The sequence below is a fragment of the Motacilla alba genome, chromosome 4A, assembly GCF_015832195.1.
Source record: "Motacilla alba alba isolate MOTALB_02 chromosome 4A, Motacilla_alba_V1.0_pri, whole genome shotgun sequence".
Lineage (NCBI taxonomy): Eukaryota > Metazoa > Chordata > Aves > Passeriformes > Motacillidae > Motacilla > Motacilla alba.
This window is the reverse complement of record NC_052045.1, coordinates 9,624,385-9,647,054: the sequence shown is the minus strand read 5'-3', so window position 1 is coordinate 9,647,054 and position 22,670 is coordinate 9,624,385. Positions and strand designations below refer to the sequence as shown.

Sequence of the window (22,670 nt, the reverse complement as noted above, 5' to 3'; positions counted from 1 at the left end):
AGTATCAAAAAAATTATTCTCTCTGGCTTTTTACAAGAATCACTAAATCTGCAAAAAACTTGCTTCAATATCCCAATAAAATCCAAGCATCCTGCAAAACTACTGAGTAAACTTAGAAGGGAGAGGAAAAACGAAGCAGGCGAAGTCCAAAGGAACAGCGTTGCTGCAATACTGTCCAAGCCTTTTCTGGTTTTGAGAACAAGAATGCTAATCCTTACAGCAGAAAGTAAGTATGAATTTCTAAAGAGCAATGCACTGTGGATCCTTCCTTCAGTTAGACACTTCAGCTCTCAACCAGTCTTTGACAAAACATTAGAAATTCTCCCATTTAGGGGATATTTTTTCAGCCAAGGAACAAGCAGATGAGTCTCACCATTGTCTGTGCAACACCCAAATTAGTAGAGTTGGGGGAAACAGCCTCAAAAGGGCAGCGTGTATCTTTAGGACAGTAGGTCTGACATCCAATTTACCAAACAGCTCAACTGCAGCACTTTGGATGACAGATGGCAATAAATTTCTCTGCCTTAAGGCAATTTCCCACAGGGCTGTACCATTCCTCAAGCTCTGCAGTGAGCTGCAGGATGAGCTCTGTCCAGAAGACCATCACCACCCTGAAGGCCTGCCCCCACTGCCGCTTATCCCTTGCGTGCAGCACCACCTGCTCTGGGAGGTCAACCTTGGAACAAAACTGTGCTAAGGACAGGGAGAATCTTAGTGAGAGATGAGAATGGAGAGAGTCACTGCCAGCCCTGGGTGACATGACCAGGCTCAGGCAGCCCTTACTCACAGCAGGCACAGACACAGTGATGGGAGGAACCATTTCATGAACTCAATGAACTCGATTAATTTTTCAGCTGCCTGTCAAAAAAGCTTTTAAAAAATCAGCTTGCTATGCACAATAGGAACTGATATGTGGCTACAGTTAGAGATTGTAAATAATGCCTTACTTTAATTTAAATGTATCCATGTCCTACCAAATAAAAACTTATTAAATTTCTGCTTTACTAATTTCTTATAAAGTAACACACAATATCCTCCAGTTTTTACAGATTAATGATCCTGAATTTTAACCTGAAAATCCCAATGCCAATTTCAAAGTAAATTTAAAATATTTGCCTCTTGTTAGAACCTGTGTAATAGTCAAGAGAAGCATTCACATCATTCAGCAAAAAGCAGCTCATCACAAAGGTTCCAAAGCAGGAAACCTCTCTTTCTTTGCATCACACACAAATGCATCTCATGTAATCCCATACTGCCTAAGCAGGAGACAACAAAAAGGGCTATGTTAATGTGCCCTTGTGCTTGATTAAACTGATGCATTGTAGGAGCTGATGTTGGGCTACTGCTACTGAATTTTCCTACTCTGATTCTCAAACCAACTCCCTGACAGAGTCTAGCTTTTTAAAATGTCCCATCAACAGACTATTTTTAGACTTGAAAATTTTGTAGGCCTTGAACAGATTTATTTGTTGAACTCAGGTAGTAAAGTTTTTCAGATAGATTAATGGATTAAGTGAAGTGTCTCTCCAGACTATACTAGGAGGCTTAAGAGACCTCATTTTCTAAGAAATGTCAGCTATAGGCACAGAAGACTTCTTTGTACTCTGATTTTCTCCGTGTATTTTCCATTTGCACGAGCGAATCCAAGCCCTCCTTCCCATTGGCAATGTTATCAGTGAGACAATACCTTTCTATAACAAAAATAGCACAGAAACTTGCATAAGAAAAATGAATTTGATAACAAAAGAATGACTTTCTCATAATAATTTAATAAGTAGAAGACAGGAAGATTTAAATCCTCCAGAAGAGCTGCATAAAAGGGATTGATGAATTCATCAGCTCCTCCAAGCTTCCCAAAGAAGCCCAGACAATATTTCTTACCTCCTGTTCTACAGATATCACCTATTAAAGAAAAGAAGGCATTCAAGTCCCTCTATTATGCTATTCTTTGCCTCTGGGGCTAAACTCACTGTAGAATTTGCTTTAAGTAAATGTGACACATTTAAAAATATTCTGATTTGTTTCTAATCTTTCTCATTAGAATAACACACTTGTAACGCCCTTTCTGGTTAGGATCATGGTTCTGAACCCTGAAGTTACCATGTGGACATACAGCAAGCTACTGACCTTTACAGTTTTCCACTAAACCAAGTCAGCAAAAACATTGCCTGTACATGCATTTCTGGCAATCTCCAGTTTTAGTTAAGCACTGTCAGTATATTCCAATATTTCAAGAAGTCCTGAGACCTACAGAAACCATATCAAAGAAACTAAATGATGAATTCCATGGATTGAAAAATCATCGACTGCTCAAAATTTTTTATGGATTTAGCAGTATACTTTTACATACAGTTCTCTTTGTCTTCATTTTATTTATCCAAAAACAAGAAAAGTGATGGGACTAAATCACAGAAATGTAATCCTGTAACAAGTCAGCAATTGCTGCCACTTACAAAAATGAGAAAAAAAAAAGAAATGTTTTTTCCCCTCTGGTTGACTGTCATGTTGGTGCTATGAGAAAGGACAGCAGGAAATAACTTTACACATAGTATAAAGAATTCATAAATTTACCCTGTCTCTTTAAACACAGACTCTTTGGGATTTTATTATTTTAATCTATGTTTGATAGTAATATTTCATTCCATCAAAATTATTGGGTCATACAAGGATTCAATGGTAGCCATCTGCTGGGAGCCTCCTCTTCACTCTGGGGGAATCAAAACAAAACTACACTGAATCTTTCATCTTTGTTGAGTTACTGTAGGAAAAGAGAGATTGACAGTAACAGGATAATTTGGTAGCCATGAATATATGAGCTAAGCATTGGTACCAAATTATTTAATTTCTGTTCCTTAGGAAAAAAAAACTCTCTTCCATGAAATCTACCCATGATACAGTAATTAAAAATCTTTCTAGACAGCAAACACACCAAGGTTATCCCCTAGAAGTGAGTATTTTCAAGTTATTTCACATCTTAGAAAGAAGTGCAACTTAACTCTTGGCTCCAGATCCTTTTCCAAAGTGTGGCTTCCCTTCACATCCTTGGTCTTATTTTTCCTCTCTCCCAACACCCAAACCCTTTCTCAAATAAAAATATCCTGCTATCACACAATTAACGTTGAATAAAAACATAAGAGGGGGAGTATTACTGCAAATAAAGCAAACCATGGAAATGTCACAAAAAATATTTTCTTTTACCAAAAGGATGGTTAAAAAATGTAAATAAATTCAGTACCTAGGATTTTCATGACTTCAGCTAAGCAGAACAAATGTGCTGGGTCAAGCCAATAAGTGAAACTAATAATGCTCTACAGAGCTGTAGCCTCCTGACAAGCCACGTTCTGAAGCCTCTTTCTAAAACTGTTTTATCTGCAGAGTCCATTCAAACTTCCCAAGTGAGGGCTGGAATCCACAGCACAGTCAGCTAATTAGAGCCAACGATGTGGGAAATGCAAGATAATTAAATTCTTCTCCTAAAAGATTTATTTCTAAATACCAGTTTTGGGAGACTAGGGGGGAGCAAGCGAGAAATTAATCTCACTCTAGAAAACTTAACTCATCTTTCTGAGACTCTCCCCAGGAATGGAGCAATAATATGGTGTTGCTTATTAAGAAACAGCACTGATCACAGTACTATTATACAAAGATGCTGCTGTACACATAATTTTAAGATCTGTGTCCTTGATATCAGCAGATATTGTCTGTACAAGCAGAAGATGTACATTTAGTCCATGACACAACTGCAGGGGAAAAGAATAAAACCAAGTTTGAATCAAAAGAAAAACATAAATAAAACCCAAGAGTTATTAAAAATAAGAATTGTCTAACACAAGAGGAAGGGTTCTTCCTCTAAAACAGCATAATTTAGAGTTTAAAAATGTAATTTCTGCCCAAGATTAGAAAAGGCTACCTGAATGGATGACTCTGGAAGGATGGTTCAGGTAAAGAACTTGGGCTTGTGATTAACTAGATCTGAAAAATAAGCAGTTATTTAAGCTAAGCAAGCCTACATGTTCTCGTTTTCCTGAAAGACAACACAACTCACCCCAACTGACATCTAACAGAGATTACACAGATTGCCTCTTGCAATGGATATTGCTACTCACATAGAACAAAGCTGAGGCCTGAATTAGACATTCACACAGTGTTTTATACAGCTGAGTAGACTGTTGAAAGGCAAGTTTGGACATTAGGGTGTTCAGTTTCAACATCCAAGCTCTCCAACAAGGTGTTAATGCCCTTATGGACAAGAGCACAGAACACTGAAGAATATTAAATCAGGTGGTTTAGCTGCAAGCTCTATACAAGCAACCTCTCAAGTGACATAATCACCCTTTCTTATTTCTTCCTCTGCCATTCTTTTCTCAAGAACTCAGATAACCATCACAGGTAATCTTTATTACCACAATTGAACTTGTATCTTTAAACAAATAGGACAGAAGCAGTCATATTGCAGCTCCACAGAAGAATGAGACAACTCTGCTTAAGAAAGGACACCTTTCCTTAGGATTCACAGGACATTTTCCTCTTTACCCTAAAGTGAACTGTAGAAATGTCACAGTTTTCCATAATTAAAAAAAAAAAAGGAGAGATTCATCACTGTACATTTCTTCACCCTCAGGCTGTCCTTTCTGCCAAAGGAAGCCAGAAAGGCAAAGGTATCTAGTAAAAATACCTGCTTATCACCTCCCAAGCCGGCTTTGTGAGTAACTTGACACTGCAGCTGAACAGTCAAACCCACATCCATGCTTTAATTAGAGGTAAGGGGAGCACCTACTGTTTGCATTTACAGTCTGCCTGGTTCATGAGCAGCAGGAGCAAGTTCAGCCATCACGACTGCTCAGCTTGTGCTGCTCTGATGCATGGTTTCAGCAGGGGAACAATTAAGCAGACCCATTCACAGCTGAAGAGACCACTAAATTTTGCCAAGTGCAGTCGCTAGTGTTTTATCCTTGCTACTGTATCTTGTCAGCCACTGCACCACACAAATTATCAACAGAATGCATCTCTCTCTGCTGACAGCATGGGCGTGGGGGTGCCTATTCTCCCATGAACACATAGGATATTTATTCTGCTAACTCATCCACTTATACAGAGATTGAGCATATCCCATCTCATAAGAGGAGATTAAATTTTGGAGAAAGAATTTAAGAATAAAGCATCATCAATAAAGTGGTGGCATTAGAACAGCTTCACTGCAGAAACTGAGACAAAGGAAAGGCAAGCAGAAGGAAGCAGACAGATAAAAAGTGGCTTGCTAGGATCTGAAAAACCAATGACAACAGACACTCAAATGAAGAGCAAGATTAGTTTCACTTATTTTCTCATTACAAATTTTACAGATTAAAAAAATATCTCAAAATAAGAAGGAAAAGAAAGAACAAGAGAAAAAAAATCATATTCAGGAAATTGGTAGTTCATGCTGTGAAAAACCTGGAATTATGGTAAAAAAATTCCACTTGAAAGCTATCACAAGTAATGCAAGCTGTGGAAGAACATAACCCTTTGGTAACCAAACACCACACAAATTCATAGCAAATCTGTGAACCCTGCACTGCCAAGAAGAACTGCTAAATATCATTTTAAGAACCATAGTGACATAGATCTCTTTTTATGAAGCATGATAAGTCAATCAACTCCAGCTGGAGTGACTTGGACTTAGGTGTTTAATGAAACTTTAAATGCAATTATTTGATAAATTGGCTACAATTACAAATCCATTTTAAATCACACCCTAGCATGCTACAGTTACTTCTTCACTGCTGTGTACTACTTGAAGTTATGCTCATTGTACCAATTAGTTCAGGCAAATATAGAGAAAGTCTGCTCTCAGGACAGCAGCTGGAGGCAGTGGTGTTATTTCAGATATAAACAAGTAAGCATGAGTAAAACTAAAATAAAAATGCTCTGAGCAGTTAAACGTAAAATCTTAAATATTTTCAGTTGCTTATGGCTACAGAGTAAGACAATGGAAATTTTCAAGCACAGTACTTAAAAACCTATCTAGTCTTTAAATAAAGATCACACTTTTTCAAAATATAAATCCTTCAAATATGCTGCAATGTATCCATGAGAGAGCACATTCTCTAAAATGTGAGAGGGGCTTTTATTCCAGCTTTTGGGGTTCTAACCCATTCAAGTTAGAAAAAAAGATTGTTCCACAGCCAACAGGCCATCTGCTGACCTTGTCTCCAGCAAATCCCACAGCAAAAGACATCGTGATGGAACGACCCAGGCAACTGGGATACACACCATTAAGTAAGCGACAGAATGAAGAATGGAAAACTTTTGAGGGTAACTGTAGACAAACACAATCACTGCATCAATGCACTTTTTTTAAATAAAAAAAAAAAGAGAAAGATGAAGGTATTTGCTCTGAAGCCAGAAGACTACTACTGTATGCCTAGCAAACAGGGCTCGTCTCAAGGTTTTCTTTGATTTTAAAACAAAACTGTGGTAATAGAGTACACTTAAATAGTGTCTTTTCTATCTGCAACTTCCAAGAAGTCCTTTACTCTTTTAATAAAACAAATGTTCTTCACCTCCACAGCAGAAGACTGTATAAATCAGTTGGTACTCATTGGAGTTTTGCTGTGTCACCTCATTTCAACATAAACTTGTCAACTGGTTGTTACTAACAAAGGTACCAAAAAATTTTTTTTCAGAGTCTAATGCTCCATTCTGTATTCCTTTAAGTAACTTTTAATACTTTTGAATTAGGGTAAGAAAAGTCAATGCAGACACTGCCTGCAAGGACATATAATTCAGTGTATCATTTCATAACCCAGCTGTCAACAGAGACAACATTTTTATAATCCATGTATTGTATGCGTGCCAGTATGAGATGAATAGTCCTGTAACGATAATCAATACCGTTCATTCAAACAACTGGCAGCAGCATTTCAGACAACTGGCAATTTCATCAGTTTCACTGGGCTGCCCAAAAATAAACAGCTTGAGAAGGATGAATGATCTCTGTGGTTATCTATAAATAATACTAATCTCAGTCATTTGTTTCAGGGGGTTCATCACTGGGAGCTGCAGAAGTCTCATATCAGTGCAGAAGGCATGGCAGCCTTCAAGAAACTAAAGAAATGCTGATGAATTTTACTGTTGGTTTTTCATTCACACAGTTACTGTATTTACATACAGTAAATACAGATCCCACTGAAAGCTCCAGGATGCCTCCAGTGCTTCAGCAGTTCCAGCTTTGCAGGAAACTCACACAATCTCAAGGACTGGTAAATATCTCAAAAGTCAAACTGGATTCACAGAAAGCTCCAGTGATCTGAGCAAACCCAGCCTGGGTGGTGACTTACACTAATGTCACTTAAAAGGAAACGTGACCAAGTTTGGGGTTTTTAACTACTTCAGTGTGAAACTTGCCCACTCTCAAAAGAGTTACTGAGAGCAAAACAAACCAAACAGCTCCATGTGAGTGAGACTAATGCCAAGGCTGATGGGCGCGAGGTGAACCCAGGCAGACGGGGAACAGAAGGCGCCATTCACAGTCCTGTTCACTGTCTCTGGGAAGTGAAATAGCTCTTTTTTTAAATTTTATTTTTAAATTATGCTCCTATCTATAAAAGCAAAGCAAGAACAGAGAACATAGAAAAAGGAATAAAGACAGCTGACTAAAGGGAAAAACCACATCCCTGTGGAGTACAGATCCCAAAGAAAGCTTCCAAAGCCCTGAAGTGAAAAAGATCCAGTTGCTGCAGTCGTAGTGAGCCTTGTGGGGCTGTGGGCAAGTTACTGCAACACCACTGCTGCCTAGCATGTGACCCTGCACTTTGGTGGGTCACCAGCCCTGGGCTGAGGCACATATCCCCTGCTCTTCCAGGAAAATCTCCTAACCACCAGCAATTCTTACTTACAGGTTTTCTACCCTATTTCACTGTAAGAATGACAAGATGCCTGGTGTGTGCTCTAGGGAAAACTAAAGAAAGATCAGTTCTCCCAAGAACCTAGATGTTGGCACTTCTTGACTTCCAGGCAGGATTTGTAGTGCCATGAACCACCACTGCAGAGAGCTCAATACACCACCAGACTGCAGCAATCCTTTTCTGCAGATATCATGAATGGGAGCCAAGGCCATCACCTCAGCTCCTTCACATGGAGTGTAATGCTCCAAAGAAAATCCATCAGATGAGCTCTGCAGAAGTACCCAAGTCCTCTGAACACAGTCTGAGCAGGAAGCAACAGCACATCTGTGTGTGTTGATCTGTTTAATTACCCAGGTCATCAAACTGCTGCTGCACCAAGCTTCAAAAGTCACATTGTTCCATCTACATCCAAAAATCACTTTTCAGCCTTAAAGCCTGTTGCTCAGAAAATTTTATCTTGGCAATTAAAATAATCTTCAACTTGTAGCATTATCCAATTTACAAGCTTATTGCTAGTTTAATGACAATCAGCATGCCCAGCCACACTAAGGCAGCATTGCAGTGGGATGTCTTCAGCATAACCACCAACAGCAAAAGGATTAATGGCACCAAATTCTCTGAAAAGAGAACACTCACCAGTGGACAAATAGGGGAACCTCACAACCTCTACACCTCTGAGAAATGAAGCAGGTTGTGGCTGTTTTAAAATGAGAGCCTTGATTTTATTGTTGAAGTAAAATTGTCTGCAGGGCACTCATAAAGAAAAGCCAGCTTTTAAGAATGGGTGAATTTATCAAGCTGCACATCTTTGATCATCAATATTTTAAAGTTACTACTTTTTATTCTATATTGCCCATAAATCTCTACACACTGTAACTGCAATCATCACAGCACAACATGATCCACTTCTCCTGGAGATTTAAAGTTGGACTCAGTTGCAAAAAAGCACCTAAAGTAGGTAGGAGGATGGCTAAACTGGTAAAATAGTCTCTCAGTTTCAGGTAAAGGATGAAGTAGCAGCATGCACTGTTATCAACCTGAAGTTCATAATGAGAGCCTAAATGAACAGTTCTAAGTGGACACAGGCCTTTGTAAGGGAGCTGCACTCCTGCAGTTGGCACTAATTGATCCTTTTGCTGGCAGGCTCAGTGGAAAAGGCAGCAGCAGCAGGAACCACAGGCCCTTCTCTGTCACGCAGAACAAAGTCACAGACCTGATTATCCAGGAGGTTTGATCTTAATGCTCCACACTTCTACAGCTGCTTTCATCCAGGAATGAGGCAGCCAGGATAGCAGGGGAGACTGTTGTGCTACTTTTGGCCTTCTCACACCCACTTAGCAGAAGGTCTCCTGTTTTTGGAGTTTTCAGATATTTTTTCAAGTGCACTCCATGCACATTCAGTTACAGAGCTGAATTTCTAATAAACTGAAACAATTAATATCTCATACACAGCTTTACCCAGGCTTCTTGAAAACACAATTAATTTTGATTTTAATCCCCCTATACAGAATTTTGCTGTAAACTGAAATCAACCCAGCACATACAAGAAATAGACTGGACTGATATAATCAGTTTTAGAGACCACGTAGTAGAAAGTAGAATTTTATCCAGAAAGATGCCATTTTAAAATTCATGTGGAGATCCTGACTAAGGCAGACTATTCCAGTGCAGCAGATTCTGGAATCAATTAACAAAACAATTCTTATTAACACAGAGAATCTCCAGACAGTACCAAGGAAGCACAGAATCTTTGCAGAAAAGCCCGCAAGGAAAATATACTTTAATATCAAATTGTATCCTCCAGCACATGCAGAGATTGCCTCAAATCTCAAATGCATCTTATGTGAAACAGGGGCTAACGCTGCAGAACAACACAATAAGAATTTAAGACAGGAAGTGCAGATAATTTATCTAAATAAAGCTTTCAGGAGAATAACTGATTTATGTTGATACTGATCCAAGCTGGAACCTGACCAGGATGCAGGAGTTAGCATCACTACCAACAATACACTCCCCATTTATGAAAAACAAATGTGTTTTTACACATGAAAATAAATTAAAATGCTAGCTTCATGCTTCTGTCAAAAGACCCTGTTCTAACAGAGACTTGTTCTTGAATTGTCTCTAGAATGACTCAGAAAAGGCGCAATGTTCTTCAGTCAAGACTATCACTACTCATGCAAACACCTAAGAGACACAAGGAGTTAAATTTCACAGAAGAATCTTTAATGTCACACAGCCTCTATTCATAAAAGAATTGCAAAACACATAAACTGATGCAGAAAAAAAGTAGTGAAAGCCTCACAGCTACAAAAATATACCTGTAGTTGGGAAATGGGGAAAAAAAGGAAATCTGAAAGTAGATATGGTATAAGTGACTTCTGCTAAAAGCAGGGTCAGCACTTTCCACTGGAGACTATTTGATTTACACTATTTTGTTTCAACTGAAAAACAAAATCTTTCCTTGGCAGATTCTGCTCCACAGAGTCTATTACAGACACTTCTGAGATACCCAGCATCATTTATAAGGGGACACTTACTACTGCTGAACGTGATCATTTTGCTAAATTGCCCAAAGTTGCAGAAGGAAATAACATGCAATGCAACACAAGGGTGTATTCAGTTAGTTGCTGGAGTCGAGAGTCTGGCCAGCCTGCACAGCCCTGGAGGAAGGGTGTGCTATCGATCAGGATGTTCAGGGTCTCCCCTGAAGAATCCATTGGCTGTCCTGGACCCACACTCCCTACTTAGAGCCAGAACTCCCCAGGAGGGACCACTCTGCCTTTAGCCTTTACTGATTTCACAGAGCTACTCCAACCTACCCTGGTGTAAATCACATCAGAGGAATGCCCCATCATGTATCTTGACTGTCACAGCATATGTCACAGTTGAGATGGCCACAACACACAGAGTGCCAACACAAAATTTCAGAAGGCTTTAAGTATTCACCCAGATTAACACCTTACCACATCAGAAGGCTTCAGGCACCTGCCCAGAGAGAGAGCAACACCAAGTTACTCCAAAAGGCTGCAGGCATCTGCCCTTTTTGTTCTTTAGTCCAACCTTTTACACCCTCCTGCTGATGCATTGCACCTGGGTGCCCTCTGCTCCCTTTGGTGGTTGGTCAGTGCCCCTGGGCACTCCATGGCTCACTGCTGTCAGTGCTGCTCACCTGCTTCTCACAGCTGGGCCCACTGGGGATGAGGCTGGGCCAGCCCCACTCACAATTACCACAAACTGTGTGCCTACATTGACTGTCCCTATTTATTCTAATGGGATACAGAGGCTATTTTTTTTCTTTTTTTCAGGGTAGAACAATAAAGCACTTAATATCAGGTCCCAGTGGTCACTGCAGATATGCATTACTAAGTATCACCACTTGCAATTTCTTTTTGTGTTATACAGAACAAAAGTAACTCAGTAAAGCATACCTGACACATATGAACACACACCTTAAAAACAGGACACTGCAGCTGTAGAAACCTTCACAACATTTACTACCCTCTGCATGTAGAAAGCTACACTGATCCCTGCTTTAGAGCTGCTCCTGTGCCTAGAGTGCCAAACGGGAGTAGTGGAAAACTTCAGGAGGGTTAACTGGTCTCATTTGGATCAATTTTGGGCTTATCTCACTGCCTCTCCAGGTAATAAAGTAAATTGCCTGTAGATGGTGTGGAAAGACATGCTATACATACTTTGACTGACAAAAGTTGTCTATCCATAAAATCCATCACAAGCAGTTTGAACTATACACCCTGAAAAAAAAGCATGATTTCTTCCAAATCACACACAATTTTATATTCACATCTGTAATCTACATGTTGTCATAAAAATTGGACAGAATGGGTGCTTTAATATGAAAAAGGCAGATTCATGCCTGCAGAAACATCTTGCTAACTTGGATAAACTTCACCAAATTGTTTCAACTGGGGAAAAAATGTACAAAACAGAAATCATGATTTCAAAAACAAAATATTTGACTTCAACTGAAGCTGAGTAATTTTTTTTAGGTCTGAAATTATTTTAAAAAGCTTTTATTTTTAATTCTCACATTTTCTGGTTGATCTCAATCTAAATATTTAAAACCTTTTTGGAACTACATCTGAAATGAAAGATTAGCAAGTCACATAGCTCTCATTATTTCAATCATGATATTCTGGGATATACAATTAAGTTTCTGGGATGCACAGAACAGTGGGATAATGGTTCTATAGAGGAAGTAGGTCTGAGCTGGCCGAGGCATTCAATATAAATATATAAAAACTATCATTAGTCATGAGAACCACTCTGCTGACATGGCTGAAATAGGAAAGAAATAGGATTAGCTGGCACATTATGATCATGTACCTTTTTTCTCTTTAGCCCATTTTCTATTCATCAAGAAGTCATGAGCAAATAGGCACAAAAAGCAATGTTTTAAAAAAGAAATTCAGAGTTGGATAGTAGGTATTATGCAGAATGTTTGCTCATTCAGCACTTCCTTAGGTTCAAGTGCTTTTCACATATTCCACAACAGTAGTGAAGCCACTCTGGAGATGCTACTTGATCACTGCACAAACACTTCAGAGAAAGATGGGTGAGTACATTAAACTTGCTAGATAATTTAGAATCCCCCTAACAGTTTTGAGTCAATCCAGGGTTAGAGTTGGGGTCAGTCCTTTGCAAATCAATAGACACTAATTAGCTCTCATCTAACTGCTGGAAAAAAAAACAACACATGAACTTGAGTTTTCTGATCAGCAGACTTCATTAGAATTAGAATTCAAACTTGGTGACGGAAGTGGCAAAGTCTAAGAAGACAAAATCTCTGTAACTGGTAAAAAACAGTGTTTCACCATGCTCTGCTGTAGAAAGACTACAAAAAGTTCATCACCTGAAAAAACTTTCCCACTACGACTTCTCCCCAGGCCATCTTCCCCCTTGCAGCTCCCCCTCAGTAGAAAACCACAAATTACAAGAATGACAACCACCAAAAAGTTTTAGGGAATTTAGCATGCACAGCAGAGTACAAAGACAAATCAAGATGTGTGTCATGATGCAGCAACCCTGTGATCCACAAGACCTGATCCATGTTCACTAAGTGGGCTGCAGCACCTATATCAGACTAAGATCTCTGAAATGGAAATGAGACAAAGAAACCACAGGAGGCAGCCACCCCTGAAACGCACTGCTGCACATCTCTTGGAAAAGCTAGCAGCTGTGAGATACTGATTACAGCACACCTCACTGGAGAAATCAACAGACAGCAGCACTTCTAGTAAAGACAGGTCTTTCTCCCATCACTCAAATAAGCAGTCAGAGTGTGGGGTCAGGTAGGCAAGAATTGGGCATTTGCTGTGCTGCAGTAGTATGGACCAGACCTATTATAAAGACCCAAAGGGCATAGCAGACAAAAAAACTTTCCATATCAAATATCTTTTCTCTCCAACAGCTTTGCTTATTTCAGGTAAAGAGCTGAAAACTCCTCCTTAGCCAAGTGATAGATTGGCTTGCTGTACAGCTGTGACACATGTTCTCCCAGGTCCATCAGTGGGAATGAACATCTTCTTACAGCAAGGACAGCAAATTTGTAATTGCCAATTTCAATTCATCTTTCTACAGCATCAAAAGTAGGCTGGATTTTTGTGGGGATTTTTTCTTCTTTTTTTTTTTTTTTTTTGTCAGTTGTTTTTTGGTTTTGGGTTTGTTTTTTAGGAAGTGGAAGAAGCGATCAATAAATCGAAGAAGGTGCTGTTAGCCTAAGCTCTCCAAGTTTTTTACCAGAAACAGCCTTGCAGTACCTCTGAGACAGAGGTAAATTTTAATACCCCTGTATAAGAGAGAGCAAAACTGTGCTATTAAAGTTCAATTCAAGTTACTCCAAATCATGCTGTGAGCCACCAGAGGATCCCACCATTTCCCAAGTTCAGTCCCTTTACCAGATAGGCTAGGCCCAAATGCTTGATGTTTGCATGTGACAAAACTACCCATGGAGAAATCAGCAAGCACAATTCCACACATCAGCCCAGGAGAAAGATGTGTGAAAATGATGAAGTATACACAAAATGAGTGCCTATGCACAGACTATACACCATCAGACACTAGCTATCTCTTACCCAGACAGCTGCATATAATTTTAAAGACAGTTCTTTTACTAAAAAACTCTCAAGCTATTGAACCACCCATACAGCCCTACATATTTTTTTTTAAATTCTTAACCAGAATTTCAAACATTACATTTGAACAAGCTCCAGCAAATATCAGCCCAACACAAGGGCAGGACCAAGCATTCAAAGCCAATCGCTTACGTTATAAGTGGACTGAAAGCAAACATGTAAATTGCACTTGAAACAAACCAAGCAAAATAACTTTCAGCATAACTGAAACACCCAAACAGTCTAGCAAAATAATTACATACAAGTGACCAGATAGGTCACTCCATTCCAGCAGAAGAGTGCTCACCTGCATTATTATCCATTCCAGAAAAGCAATTCACCCTTTCTACAAGTGCCCGGGCAAGTTATCCACAGCACTGCGCGTCTGCAGATTGATCCTCACGCATTAAGGGCTTCTGTGCGGTGTTTGTGTCAGGGTTGCACATTGCCACTTGCTATTTTAGAAACAGTTAAGGTGATAAAACAGATCCAGAGCCTCAGACACAATGGCAAGGATATGCAGGAATGACTGCTCCATGGATTCACTGACGTAACTCGTTCCTACGTTCACTCCTCTCTGCACATAAACCCTATCACCTGCTCTGTGCATATACGATAGTATCACCACTAACACATCTTTGTGAGACCAACTGGAAGGGTACTCACTGCCTGTGAATATCTCACACATTGCTGTGCACTAATAAAATGAACTCTGCATGCCATATCTGCTGATACAGAAATGTCTCCAAACTTTCCAAGAGAGTCAGGCCAGAGTGTGTAATGTGAGGCTGTGTGGTAGTTATTAGTGCCCAGCTGCAATGGCTATAAGCAGCAGAGCAGGAGTGTCTACCCTGGAGTCTCCATCAGATGGATGCACATGAGAACTCAAAGATGATTTCAAATTTGAAGTTTCAAAGGCATCTGATATTCCAAAGATCAACAATAATATAAAGCAGGTGATACAACAGAGGGAAGCCTCTGGCTCTGACAGGAAATTTAATGCATACATATTTAGAAGAAAAGAATCTCCATGGGTGAAATTTGGAAATTGCTTCACTGCAGTGATCATCACAGCTTCACAGAAAGTGGTTTTATCTACAAAAATAATTTCTAAATTTTTGGCTTTAGATCACCACGTTGTTCCAGCGGAAGTACAAGCCTTCATACAGCAAACCTCCTGACAACAGGTACAGAGTTTTTAGGCTGCCTTATGAATTTCCTTAGAAAAAGGGTGATGGCCTTCCAGTGATCTCTGCTCTCCAGCAGCATAGAAAAGTACTGCTCTCAGGTTGTAACTTAAATGCCCAAAATCAATTCACATAACACCTTCCTCACAATAAATGAACACAGGTTTTCATTTATATGGTTGGCTTGGTTTGAAATGAACGATGAAAACACACTGTTGATGGTTCAAAAATAACATATTCTAAAACATTTTAAGGATGCCGAACTAAATTGGAATTAGCATTCTAAAACTGGTAATGACAAAATATGTACTTTAAATGGAAAATGTTAAATCGATGGTTTGTGACAATAAAGAAACACTGAAAATACATCAGCTCTCATTTCACACCTTCTTGCATAACAGTCCTACACTGGCAGTAGGATGGCCTCCCACATCCCAGACACTGAACACAGCGAACCCAGAGGAAAGAAACCCACTGTTTTCTGCAGCTCTTGGACAAGCTCCCGAATCAGCCTTCAACAAAACTGTGGGGCTTTTTTTGTGGTTGTTAAAAGCTTCTGTCACAGGCTAGTTTCACATCATGGCATCTCCCTTTCCTCCCAGAGATAAACTCCAGCTGTTATACATTTCATGGGAAGGTATAGTTTATCAGTAGCTCTCCAGCCTGCCCTAATAGCCCCATGGGTTCTCCAGGCCCAGTGCTATATAGGAAAAGGGAACAATTTCATATCTGCATCTGCACAAAATCTTTCCAAAACTAAACAAGTAAATGGCACTCTTTACCATGCTTTATTCTTTATTCATTTGGTAAACTCAGAGTTTCTCAAAAAAGTGTCTATCCATGTAACAGAACCCTAGCATCTAAACAGTACATCAATGCAATGTACGCAGCAGAGGAGAATAAGCTTATTCTGAAAATAATTTAAGAAATAATAAAACATAGTCTGAAAGTGGTATGGTTCCTTCTGCTAAGACTGAGATCACATTCAGCTTAATGACAAATCATCTGCTCTGCCATGAAGTGGAAACAAACGTTAGTTGAAACACACCTTTCATGTTTCAACCGAGACCCAATAATGCAAAAAGCTTTGACCCCTAAACTGAAGCCAGCTGCTTTTCTTGGTCATACAACAGTTACACACAATACTTGAGCGCATTTTGCAGCATGAATGGCATTTGCAGCGGTCTGTAATGAGTAGAGTTGTGTAGAAAGCACATTTCCAGGTGTTTTACCACAGAACACTGGAGAAAGCAGAGTATATTCCATATTGGGAGAGTTCATCTCCCCTGTGCTCGCTGCTCCCACAAGACCAGCAGTACCCGGCCCAAACTTGGCAACGCTTTCAGCAACACATGCTTATGCTTTTTGGCAGAAGGGAGCTGACCACTTGCAGCATCAGTGTCCTTTGCCAGCTGGCCAAAGAGCACACAGATGCAAGGGAAGCAAATTATCTGCCCACTGGCAAAAAGAAATGCTGAACAGCACCTCAAGAAAACGTGGGCCCGCGCACGTGCGCTCGAGCGCGAGCGAGGGTGCGTGTGAGCACACACACCCCCACACCTGGGCCTTGCGAGAGGGAGCAGCTCAGTTTAACTGCAAAAACTGGCTGCTACTAGTCCTGAGGTATCATTTTCTGCAACACTCTCACAACAATGAACATGCACTTTTCCCACTAAAATCTTCCAAGTTGAATTTTTAGGATTAAACACAAGGACTGCAAGGATGCTAAAGTAAATTTTTATAAGTGTGAAGTCAGACCCCTTCAAGAAAGTGCCGATACAACCACCTACAGGATTTTAGCAACCTAAGGTTAGTGTGTCTTTGCATCTTCCCTCTTTCTTTCTGTCTCTTGAAAAATGAATGCTCATAAAAAAACCAAAACACTACACATCTATATTTGGTAAAATACAAAAGGCTTTCTGGATTTAGAAGACACATAAGAAAAAAAAAACTCAGAAAAATTAATGGTACAAGAATTTGCAGCTGATAGGTTAGATTTAGCTGAGAGATGGAATCTATCTGTAGATTAATTAGATTCTACAATCACAGCCCCTTTTCATCTGCACACATCCCACCACTGTCATTACATGATCAACAGATTTTAATGAAAACTATGCTTTTAATTAAAAAATGCTTTGAGAAATTCAAGGGAGACTATACATAAGGTTTAGTTTACCTTTCTAAATATTTCTTGAAAATTGTACATAAGGCAAGTGCACATTTGTTGGCTGTAAAGGTGTACAACAGCAATTTTTTGCAATGACAGTGCAGAGAGGGAATATGAGATCTGTGTGCTAATGAGCTGACACTGCAGAGGCTGGAGCAGTGTTAGTACAGTGCACTACAAGTGCAGAGCAGAACGACAGACGTGGGTTATTTCTAGGGAATGTGATCTACAGAACTGCACACACAATTCAACATTAACACCAACATCCTGCATCAGATTAGGAGAAATGCATGGGAGAGATTGATTCAGTGACAAATTTATATATTTGAGTTGTCATATTCATACTATTCTGAAAAAGCTAGCTCACTCCCTACACGAGCATTTTTAAAGAAAATATAACCTGATTTTGATTTTATAAATTCATAGGTCAAGTCAGCTTCCTTTCTGTTTCTACTGATAGCAAAAAGCTGCATATTTTAAGAAATGTAATAATTTCCCTAGAGCCAACTGATAAACTTCAATTCACCTTTAAATACACTGGAATTTTCATCTGTGTTTGCATTTGTTCTCTGTTAAGATATCATATAGCTAAATAAATAAGTGGGCAGATAAATACAGAGTGGATAAATACTGTATGAATGTGTGTAAATTAAATATACAGAGAGAGGCTTGGTGCTAGCAGCGAAGCAGGGAATACATGTACATAAATCAGATTATGCATCATTTAACTGAAAAAGAAATCAGAGGGAGGGGCTTAGGACAGGAATTTTCTTCTGCTTCTAAACAAGTTTGTTCCCAGGTTGGGATATTGCCAAATCTGCCGTAGCAGAGGTGGGCTATTTTTCTCAGGCTCATGAGAATACTTCAGAAGAGGTTTTTTTTTTCCTCTGGAATGCACCAGATTGCATCAAACGGGATGTGCAGCTGCACAGTAAGAACCTAAGTCTTTATGAGTGGAGCCCCTCTCAATCCCTGCACACAGGAACACTTACTACAGTCACTATCATATCAATCACTGCAAAAGACAATGAAAAGTGTTATTTTATGGATACTGACTAGTACAGGGACTAGGCTCAGGCTACACACGCTCCTTTCTTCAATTTCCTCTCAGCTCCTGTACCTATCCCACCACAAAGTCAGCCTCAGCCTCCCTCCCCACCAAAGGCAGAGTCACTGCAGGTTTCTCTCCTATGGAACCCTGCCAATTGCAAATATTGATCAAACGGCTGTGTGACAGCACTGGAGACAGTATATGCTTATCTCCAAGTGAGGTAAAAATGTTGTGGAAAGAATTCCTTCATGGATATGGCAGCACACTGAAATTATCTGCCACTCCTATGAGAAATGAGGATATGGTGAAAGGCTGGAATTTTGGTCAGGTAGTGTGAGGAGCTATTAATTTATCCTAATGCATTGATACACATAAGTGTTCTGACTTTCAAAGATAATTGGTACCAGATTGAAAAGAATAATTTTTCTGAAGGGTTTGTTTGCATTTTGAGCTGCTGAAGCCTATGACTGGTAACTTGGACTCACCGTATTCTTTTCTCATCAACAGTATTATGAGATGGTTGACACAGTACAGACAAGGTCACCTTTTCATTTTCTTTTGTCTGTTTCTTTTTTCACATCTTCTGCTTTTAAATAGGTTACTGTAGGTACATCTTCTTTGGACTACAGTTTCTCCAGAGATTTAAGTTTTCCCAATTTCACTATACTGGTAATATGGGTGTTGGAACACGCAGCCCTGTACTACAGAGAACCATCCAACTTTACTAAAATTGCCACAGCTTTTAATAAACATTGACAAAAATCATTAGATGTCAGAAGATGAGTAGAACACTGACTAAATATACTGACTGCCCTAAACAAGTGTGTGGATCACTTCTGTTGGTGGGAGAAGAGCTGGTAACAACTTTTAAAAAACAATTAATAATTAATCACCCAAGCAGTTCAATGTATTTAGTTTAAATCCATATAATTGATATTTAGGAAACTGTGCTTGAGATGCAGCCTCTTGAAGGGATTACACTGATTAAGGATTAATAGTCTGATGTTTGTTGTAAGAGCTGTTGAAGCTGGATAGGATTAGTAAAATAAGATGCAAAGTAGAGACACGATTTTATGTACCATTTTCCCTACTTTACCAAGTATTTTTATTGTATATTACATAATTAACTCCCCTGCAAAAGTTTTAAAGGTTCTACTTCAAAGTCCTTTGGAGAGTGCAACACTGCACTACCAAGAAGCAGTCACATGGGGGATATGTTAGAATATCAATCCAAAATTTGTCCAAATATTTCCTTACTGTATATTTTTTAACCATCAACTTTCTCAAAATATACAGTGGGACAGGAATGTAAGAACTATCCTATCTCCTGCAAATAAAAAAAATAAATAAGTTATTCAAAACACATAATTGTTTTAAAGCAAAAAATACTATTTTTCTGTACTCCAATACTTCATTATTTCAGTACAGTGCTTCCTCTTTGACCATTTTACACTGTGAGTAGAAACTTGCAAACTGTGAGAAGTAACCTGTTCATAATGTGAAGTTAGTACACTGCGCTCAGCAGTCCATTAGATCATGTGCAGACATATATCTCCACATTGCAAAGTGCATTAGTTACCTTGGAAGAGGACTCCTCTCATTTTCAATAATTTACAATAAAACCTGTATAGAATCGAATTTGGATACAGCGCTAAAACAAATATCCAGGAACCACTATTGGTAAAGGAATGCTTTTTAAAATGCAGAACACGCACTAGTCTTTCTGAAAGAGATTTTGCATCCTAACACCACATTAGCAATACTCAAAGTTCTATTTTGCATCTTCTGTTAATAAAAGCTCAAATTGTATGTGTGCACTGCTTGTGCAGAGCTATTTCTCCTAACGCCAAGTGTTCTGATTCCATTTTCTCTCCCCTCAGCTCTAACAGTATGTGTCAGTTTACAGTCTCCTCAGCTTTTTACAGGACTCTCACTGTAAGAAAACAACTCAGTATTTCAAGGCAGATGAGGCAAGTAAGCCCCTCTAGACTTCTCCCTCTCAAGGTCATTTCTAAACCATGGTTTCTGGTTTTTCCCTACATAGTATATATTTGCAAATTATGCCTTTTCACACAGCTAGCTAGCCTCAACAGAAAAGGGACCTTACAGCAGCAATTCACTGATTGCAGCTACACAGCACTGATGTATCAACAATATGGTTGTTTTCCTGAAAAACAAAACTAAGGGGATGAGGTGGTAAGAGAACTTTTCCTAAGGTATTCCATATAGTGCTGCAAATCTACTAAACCCCCAGTCACTACACACATTTGTTGCATTATATTGTATGACCAAGAACTCTAGGCTACCAGGAAGGAACTGAATGCAGGATAGATAACAAATTAATATATATTTTTTTAAAACCAGATATTTACTTACAAGCATTTGTCACTGAAAAACTGTTGGAAGAGTCCAAGTGATCTACGTGATAGTTCAAATGGAAGGGCTTTTCTGTGGTATTTTGGTTTGTGTTGTATAGCTGCACAGCAAATCGAAAAGCACTGTGCTCCTGAACAGTGTTCCTCATGAAAAGTCCACCTAGGTGAGGAGAAAAAAAAAAAGGAAAAAAGGAAAAAAGGAAAAAGGTATTTCAGAATTAATTTTGAGGAGAAACAATGGCAATAAGTTATATTTGCCCGCTGCACACTGCAGGAGAGAATGAACAGGAGCAGCCTGAACGCAAGCACATAACTCTGACAGAGCACGTACATGAAATACATATTCCAAGTCCAAAGTTGGGCTTTTAAAGCCACACACCACATCCAGGTGCACCCTGAGCAATGAGAGTCGCTTGGAGCTGCAGGTGCACCTTGAAAACCAGGCCACTTCTACACGGATGCCCACACAGAGATTTAAAAGTCTAACTTGGGGAACCGTGGCTCCTAAATCCTGTCCAGACTACCGAAATACCGCCGCTGTAGTTATGTGCGGGGACACGGCGGCGTGCGGCGTGGCAAACGTGCGGTTTCACGGTCTGGTGGAGCGATAGCGCGGCCGAGGGAAATGATGCTCCGAGGGACGGCAGGGAACAGCCCCGCTTCACTCGCTGCCCCGAGCCTCACGGCTCGCTCGGCCCCGGCTTTCGGGCACGTCGCTACAGATTCACGCCACGACTCTCTCACATTATGTGCTCCACGGGATGCGCTGCTCCAGGGCACGGTTCCGCAGAGCGCGGACCCGATCCCCGCCGCTCGGAGGGGTGCGGGCAGCCCGGCGCCGCTCGCAGCCGCCCGCCGGCGCAGCCCGGGCACCGCCGCTGCCTCTCGCCCCCAGAAAGGGGAACGAAGCGGAGCAGGGCTGGCTCCTTCCCCGCTGCGTCCGGGCTCGCCCCCCGCTCCCTTCCTCACAACTTCCCCCCGGCTGGCGGGGAAGGCGCGGGTCGCGGTGCCGCGGCGGGCGCTTACCTATACTGATGGTGTTGGGGAACCCCGCCAGAGCCTCCCCCAGCAGCCCCGCCAGCAGCAGCAGGAGGGTCCGGGGCGCGCTCTGCCCCATTTTCTTCAGCCCCTGCGGTTCAGCCCCTAAACCGAAACTGGCGGCACAGGCATGGGCGCAACTGGAGACTCGGAGCGGTGTCAACGGTGGTGGCGATGCTGGCGGAGGTGGTGGGGAGGATGGTTCCCCCTCCTTTCGTCTCTTTTTTTTATTCTTTCCTTCCCCAAATCCCTCTGCTCTCGTCTTCACCCCAGTCTAGCAGGGCTCATTGGCTGCGAGATTGCCTTTCTCCCCCGTCGCCAGCAGCCCCCCCCCAACGCAGGGACTTCCCCCAAAGATGGTGGGTAGCGGAGCCGCCGAGGCTGCTCCGCCCGGGCCGGGAGGGGGTTATCGATCAAACTTGGCGTGAGGCGGGCTGGCAGCCGCTCCGCTCCGTTCGGCCCGCCCGCCCGGCCCCGGCGGCTCCGGCCGCTCCGGCCGCGGCTCAGCGCTCGGGGCTGCGGTCGGCGGGAGCGCACCGGCCTCACGTGGGGCGGCCCCCGGGCGGCAGCTGCCCCTTTAAAGCTGCATCGGCTCGATGTGTGTGTGTGTATGTGAGAGAGAGTGCGGTGCGTGCGCCTGTGGGCGGGCGGGGGAGGGAGCGGGGAAAGGAAGGAGGGGCAGGCAGGGAGCGGAGCCGAGTCGAGCCGGGGCCGGCAGAGGAGGCCCGGGGTGGTGGGGTGGTGGCCGCGTCCTGCCCGTGCAGGTGCCCGTGCCCGGTGGGCGGTGCGGGCGCCCCAGAACTTGCGGGCCGGGAGGCGGCAGAGGCGGCTC

The 22,670-nt window shown here is 41.2% G+C and overlaps 1 protein-coding gene across 7 annotated transcripts in view; it reads right to left on the bottom strand.

Annotated features, from left to right (window-relative positions):
• GRIA3 (glutamate ionotropic receptor AMPA type subunit 3) overlaps positions 1 to 22,431 on the bottom strand; it is a 145,675-nt gene extending 123,244 nt beyond the window's left edge. For 4 of the 7 annotated variants that reach the window (XR_005259876.1, XR_005259874.1, XR_005259875.1 and 1 more), the window contains exons 1-2: positions 21,827 to 22,430; positions 20,802 to 20,960 (exon numbers count right to left, since the gene is read on the bottom strand). Coding sequence is in view for 4 of the 7 variants with exons in the window: in XM_038164469.1 (XP_038020397.1) it covers positions 20,802 to 20,960; positions 21,827 to 21,917 (250 nt within the window). In the remaining 3 variants the exon portion in view is untranslated. Of the gene's footprint in view, positions 1 to 20,801; positions 20,961 to 21,826 lie in introns of all 7 variants that reach the window. The other 3 variants (XM_038164472.1, XM_038164470.1, XM_038164473.1) reach the window with 2 other exon arrangements.
• Positions 22,432 to 22,670: the final 239 nt, after the last annotated feature.